This window comes from Chinchilla lanigera, unplaced genomic scaffold, assembly GCF_000276665.1.
Source record: "Chinchilla lanigera isolate Chin_1 unplaced genomic scaffold, ChiLan1.0 scaffold00046, whole genome shotgun sequence".
Classification (NCBI taxonomy): Eukaryota; Metazoa; Chordata; class Mammalia; order Rodentia; family Chinchillidae; genus Chinchilla; species Chinchilla lanigera.
This window is the reverse complement of record NW_004955447.1, coordinates 4,592,606-4,599,934: the sequence shown is the minus strand read 5'-3', so window position 1 is coordinate 4,599,934 and position 7,329 is coordinate 4,592,606. Positions and strand designations below refer to the sequence as shown.

The window sequence follows — 7,329 nt, the reverse complement described above, 5'->3', positions numbered from 1 at the left end:
TTAATAAGAAATTGGCAGATAGAATGCAGAAATCATCAAAGGACCATACATCATCAACAAGTAAGTTTCATCTCAAGGTTGCGATGCTGGATCTATATATGCCGATCAATAAATGCAGTATATCACAGAAACAGAAGCAAGGTCAAGAACCACACTATCACATCAATAGATGCAGAAAAAGCATTTGACAAAATTCAGTGTCCACTCATGATAACAAAAAACCCTGAAAAAATAGATGTAAAAGGAACTAACCTGAATGTGACAAAAAATCTACTTATAACAAATCAACAGCTAGTATCATATTAAATGGGGAAACACTAAAAGTTTTCCCTCCAAAATTATAAGTAAGACAAGGATGCCCACTTTCACTGCTTCTGTTCAACATAGCACTCAATGCATTACCCAGAACAATCAGGGAAGGGAAACAAATAAAAAAGAATATGTATAGGAAAGGAAGAAGTCAAGTATTTAGTATTCGCAGATGCCATGATTTGCTACATAGAAGACCCCAAAAATTCCACTGAAAGTCTCCTAGAATTAATAACCAAGTTCAGCAGTGTAGCAGGATACAAAATCAACACATAAAAATCAATAACATTCCTGTATACCAATAATAAGCTCACTGACAAAGAAATTAGGAAAACAATACCATCACTATAACATCAAGAAAAATTAAATATGTAGGATATAATCTAACCACAGAAGTGAAAGACTTCTACAAAGAAAACCACAGGACTCTGGAAAAGGAGTTTAAAAAGGACACCAGAAAATGGAAAGATATCCCCTGTTCCTAGAGAGGCAGAACAAATATTGTCAAAATGGCCATTTTCCCAAAACTGACATATAGACTTGATACACTCCTAATCAAAAAACCTTCCTTTACACACCTAAGGCAAACAAATCTAAAATTCATATAGAATCAAAAGAGACTCAAAATAGCAAACACAGTGCGGGGAAACAGGAGCAAAGCAGGAAGCATCACAATACCCGACTTGAAGTTACACTACAAGGCTACAGAGATTTACAAAAATAAAAGCATGGTATTGGCACACAAGCAGACACGCAGATGAATGGAACAGAATAGAGAAGGTAGAAACAGCTCCAGATACATTCAGTTATTTGGTTATGGACAAAGCAGACACTGGAGGAAAGTAGACTCTTCAGCAAACAATGCTGGGAAAACTGACTGTCTATATGCAGAAGCCTAAAGCTGAACCCATACCTCTCCCTAGGTACTAAACTAAAATAAAAATGGATCTAAATCTTACAGCAGAAACACTGTCTGAATATTATACACAAATGTCTAAATATTATAGCAGAAACACTTAATCCACTGAAAGATTAAATAAGTGAAGCTCTTGAAGTCATTGGTATAAGCAAAGACTTTCTCAACAGAACTCCAACTGCACACAAAATAACAAGAATCAACAAATGGGATAACTGTCTTTGCTTGTTTGATCAATCTTACATTATTATGTCTAATGGACTGAGCAACTTTGTTGAAGGTAACAGTATGCAATGTAGCAACCACTGTAAATTTCTATCATTTTGTCTGGAGGTCATGTATCATTTTGTTGTTTTTGTGTTGTTTTGATTTTGTCTACATTGTTTTTTTGCCAGTTTTTTAATTTTTAAAATTAAAAAAAAAATGAGCTTGCATCAAATTATAAATCTCCTATAAAACAAAATAACCAACACAGTGAAAGACAACTTACAGAATGAGAAAAAAATTGTCAGCTATTCTCAGGCACAGGACTAATATCTAGAATATATAAAGAACTAAAATAATTAGATCCCCCAAATAAAAGACCAAATAAAACTGGGTGAGTGAAATGAATAGACATTTCACAGAAGAAGAAATACATTGGTCAGCCAGGAGTGGTGGCACATGTCTATAATCCCAGTACTCTGGAGGCTGAAGCAGGAAGATTGCTGCAAGTTTAAGGCCAGCCTAGGGTATAAAGGAGTTTAAGACCAGACTGAACTGCACGGTAAGACCCTGTCTCAAAAAGACAAAAAGAAAAAAAAAGAAATTCATTGGCCAATAAATATATGAAAAAAGGCTCCATATCTTTAGCCATTAAAGAAATGCAAATTAAAACAACACTAAGATTTTTGTTGTGCCAAAAAGAATGACAACCATCAAGAAATGAGATAATAAGAAATACTGGCATGGCCGCAGTGGAAAAGGAGCCCTTCCACATTGCTAGTGACAAGCAAACTAGTACAACCATAATGGAAATCAGTATGGAGATTTTTCAAAAAATTAAAGACAGAAATTCCACTTGACCCAGAGGCTCCCCTTCTGGGTATCTTCTGAAAACAGCTAGAGACATATTACATAAATACATGCACAAGAATGTTTATAGCAGCACAATTCTTAATAATTAAGTCTTGGAAGCAACTTATATGTCCATCAGCTGGCGAATGAATAAAGAAAATGTGGTGTCTCTACCTAATGGAATACTACTTGGCTACAAAGAAGGGTAAATTTGAGGCATTTCTAGGAAGATGAATACACCTTGAAAACATAACAAGTGAAACAAATCAGACACAAACTTAAGTACTATCTGGTTTCTCTTATTTGAGTAATCAAAGGAACAAATACAGAGCAAAACAAAGGACTGATAAAAGGACACGATGCATCTGAAACCTTTCACGTCCCCTTTCCTACCTTATCCCACCTTCCCATTTGCACAGTGTGTCCTTAGTTCATGTTTACAACATATAGACTACCTTCACCGCGGATCGTAAACATGAACTAAAAATAATAATAATGATAACAGGGCAAGGGGATCTGGAGATGTATGCATGCCCTAAAAGGAATGTAAACATCATGTACTCTGTATGAATAAAAATATTATAAGAGAATTTAGTGACACACCTAGATAACCACTGTTTGGCCTCCTCCAAGGTTTTACTATCAGTAGTGTCTATAAAGATGTGGAGGTCAACACTTTTACCTGCCAAAGACTCAAAGTTGAGAACACAAACCTATATAACCTGTGTAGCAAAATCAGGGTTCAAAAAGATGTGCGTGCTCCAGAATGAGATAAAATGGACTTACTTATCCAAGACTTTTTCAGACAAAGGAAATCTAAGAAAATTTTCCAGCTGCAGACTTACACTCAAGAATGGCTGATTGGCCAGACATGGTGTCTCATGCCTGTAATTGTAGCACTCAGTACGCTGAAGCAGGAGGTCCGTTGTGAGTTTGAGACCAGCCTGAGCTACATTGTGAATTCAAGGCCAGCCTGGGCTACATAGTCAGACCTTGTCTCAAAAAGGCAAAAATAATAATAACAATAACAATAATAATAGTAATAATAATGGCTGATAGAAGTTTCTGACACAGAAAATAAGTGATTTTTTTTAAAAAAGGAATAATCAAATTAGAAAAGAGGGAAGAACAAAACTGAATAAATATGCTTTCCTTCTCTTGAGTTTTCTAGGTTATGTTTGGAAATTGAAGCAAAGTTTTCTATGATGTGTTTCTCAATATATACAGAAAAATGTAATATTTGTATTTATTATAATATTACATAACAGTATTCCAATCACAGAAGTAATAAAAGAATTGAAGGAAGATAAGTTTTCTATTCTTTACTCCATTTAAAGTAGTAAGATATTAATATCAGTAGACTATGATAAGATATATATATATATATATATATATATATATGGAGAGGAGGAGAGAAAGACAGAACCAGAGACAGATAACAAAAGAACCACTAAAATTATTCTACAGATAGTAGAAAACATTAATAGATAAGTTAAAATGAAATTCTAAAAGGTTACTGCAAGATTTTATTCATAGAACATTCTGGAAATTACAAAATTATAGAGATGGAGGACAAATCAGTGATTGCCAGATGTTAGGAACATGGGTAGGGGCTGAGAATGATACTGATAAGCAGATCTTTGTAGTGGAACATCTTAATTTCAGTGGTGGTTGCATAAATCTATACATGTGGCGAAATGCCATCCATCTAGATGCACTTTGTACTCCTGTTAATTTTTTGTATATCATACTATAGTTGTTAGAAGCAATCACTGGGGAAAGCTGGTACACAACTCTTGTATAATCTCTTTGCAACTTTATGTAAATCAATAGTGATTGCAAAAAAGGTAAAAAATATCTTATGCAGCACACTAATATTATAGGCAGCTGAGTTAAATAGAAATTGATATACAATCAGAGAGGGACTGGGCTCTCAAGGAAGTCAGTGGAAAATAAAGACCAGAATTGTGGCTGGAGGTGTACGTGAAGGCCACGCCTCAAGACGGAGATGCATTGGCCAGCCCTCCATGCTCACTAAGGGATAAGCAGTAGCCTGGAATTGTATACTCTGATTAGCACCACCTGCTCCAGGAAGTCCAGGGAGGCATCTGTTTGCTAGGTGAGTGACCAGAGCATACAGTCCCATCCCTTCCCATAGAATGCCTTTGTTCTTTGCTATTGTACCCTTGTTATGTGACCCACTTCCCAACTGGGTCAGTGTTAGCTAAGCAGCTATACTAGTAATCCTAAGGGTCGAATATAGTTTGACCCACATTGTGACTTTGCTGTATAAATTACCCCTGAGAAAAGGTCTCAGTGGCAACCCACTTGCAGGACACCCCCCTGTCTCTCAGGAGATACCTGTCAACAACTTTCCTACTTTTAACTTCCCTAGTGCCTTGAAATTCGTTCTTTGATATTAAGGGACAAGAACTTGGAATGTCTGACATGGATCAGGCTGGGAGTTATATTTCTCCTATATCACTAATAGAAAAAGCCACTTACCTGGCATGCATCTCTTTTTCCTTTTAAGGAACCAGCACATAACATTCTTGGAGTTATAGCACCATTGTAAACTTGAGGGGTATTGCAAGTTTTTGTGTCTATGAGATTGATCTGTACTTGCCGAAGATGATTCTGAGCATTACCTAAAAGGAAAAAAAAGTCTTTTATTTGCAGATGTACGTAGACTTTGTAAAACTGAAGAAAGTCTTTAATAAGTATTAAGTGAGATGGTAATATTAAATCTTACAATATGTATGGTTTAGATATACTAAAATTTAAGAAGATAATTCCTTTCTGACTAGAAAATTGAGGTACATAGGAAAGAAACTCAAGTTGTTTTGAGTAAGTTCTATTCCAGATAGTTAAGAAATTTTGTCTGGAGAGAACAGAGGATTTATGATTACCTGGTCTTCACCACTGGCTATATCAATGCTCTCATATCTCTCAAACTGGCTAATTCTTTAGTAAAATATCCAGTGACTAGGAAATATATATTTCTCTTTCAAATACCTTACCAGCATCATTACTGTAGTAATTATGTAATTAATAGTAAATGAAGGCAGGAAATGATTTATACATCTTCTAAATGACACAGAGCTTGAGTTAACTCTGGTCCATATAACCAACCAACCAACCAACATATTTTGGGATAAAAAACATTCTTTTCCTTAAGTGCCTTGGAATCTCAAATGAAGTCAGTAGGATTGAGTTTCTCTTTAGATGCCCACCATTATTTTGTACTACTCCAAATCCTGTCACGAACAGCTCTTCCCCTGAGAGGAACTCATGGGTTGCATCAGGAAGACAAATTCTATGCACTGCATTTGTATAAGGAACTGGGCTAGAAAGCTCTGCAAGAGAAATATCATAATCATGCAAGGAGTGTTTATATTTTTCGTGGACAATTATTCTCCGGAGGCCTCTCTTCATTTTTGGAGGATTTATTGTTACTCCAAAGGAAGCAGTCCATCTGGCTGGGTTCTTGTACCTAGGGAGAAAAAATAAAGAAGAAATTCTATTTTACTGTGCTACCAATCTAATCATTTATATGAAATAGCTTAGCTCAAAATTGTCAATATAAGTTTTTCTTTTTAAAGTAATAGTTTCTATCTATTAAAACAAACCTTTTCTAATCTGAGAACCAGGGTCAGGGGGTAGATCAGGTAGAAAAGCCAAAAAGGCACATGCGTTAGGTTATAAATGCCAGCCTTTTGGTGTTATGGGGCAACTGTGACTTCAAAGTCCATACAGAAATAATACCCTGTACAGAATTAGAAAATTACATTTATTTTATGTGCTCAATATTCTCAACTCACAAACATGCACATTTCTCTGGAAGCTCTAAAGGCAATACAGGGCTGGGGATTTAGCTCAGCGGCACAGCGCCTGCCTGGCAAGCACAATGTCGTGAGTTCGATTCCTGGTACCGGAAGAAAAACAACAAAAATAAAAAAATTTTTAAAAAGGCAATACAATAATTTAATGAAGCATTACTGTTCTGTATCCTGTAGCTATCTGACACTGTGTTGAAAAGTTCTACATTCCTCATAACAAAGCTAGTCAGTATATTCAGTAGCATAATTTGCTACTCCCCAATTTATTCATATTTAATTTAGCTTTCTTCCTCCATGGAATTTCTTCATTGAGGTCAGTCCTATAATCTGTCCAGCCTCTTCTCCAATAAAGATACTCGGTTCTTCTCCTTCATATCAAGCTTAAAGTATGAAGAACCCTTTAAAGTTTGGCTTTCTTTGACAAACTATCATACTTTTATCAATGGATAATTACCTACAGAACTATATTTTGATAACTTTTTCAATGCCGGCACACAAAACTTCTCACTGAGGTTTATGACACTTCAACTCTCTTTTGTGATACCTACTTGTAAATAGGAAAACAGTGCCCTTTTTTAATTTTAAAGAGAGGAAAAAAAAACAATAAAAATGATACAGAATTTCGAAATAAGATGATAGTAAATTAACAATAGTCATTATATTGCATATTGTTGTCTTCAAAGTAGTTGCTCAGATTACCAGATACAGGCATGCAAAGTAGATCAATAATATAAGCACTAACTGTTCCTTTCAATGAACTGATAGAATTTAGTAGTACAATTATCTTATGTATATATATATATGTGTATGTATATAGATATATATATATTTTTAACTTTCCCTTCCTTCTTTTCTCCTTTCCCCCATCCCAGTTGTTCTTTCCTTTTGACCAGTTTCTGTCCCTTTCACAATATCTGCTGTACCTTTTGGATCTTATTTACTCTTTCAGGTTCTTCCACAGAGACTTTGTCCACCCTCAATCCTTCCCGAATCTAGGACTTACTTTTGAAAGCAGTGAGCAGCACTCACAAGCCATGAACCGTTGATTAGAGTCGCTCCACAGCGGTGGACCCCATCCCACTGCAGACTGGTTTGCCACGGCCATTCTCCCTCTTCTACCTCCGTGCCACCAACAATCCTGACGCTCTCTTTCGCCGATGGAACCCTTCGGGTCCCACAGCCTCCAAAGAAAGATGATGCGCTCATTAA

General features: G+C 35.9%; 1 protein-coding gene across 3 annotated transcripts in view; it reads right to left on the bottom strand.

The window, feature by feature from the left end:
• LOC102009123 (transmembrane protease serine 11E) overlaps positions 1-7,329 on the bottom strand; it is a 105,986-nt gene that overhangs the window by 11,505 nt on the left and 87,152 nt on the right. For all 3 annotated transcript variants that reach the window (XM_013518541.1, XM_005392824.2, XM_005392826.2), the window contains 3 exons: positions 7,124-7,301; positions 5,515-5,774; positions 4,787-4,929 (listed from right to left, as the gene is read on the bottom strand). In XM_013518541.1, coding sequence (XP_013373995.1) covers positions 4,787-4,929; positions 5,515-5,774; positions 7,124-7,301 — 581 coding nt within the window. The remainder of the gene's footprint in view (positions 1-4,786; positions 4,930-5,514; positions 5,775-7,123; positions 7,302-7,329) is intronic.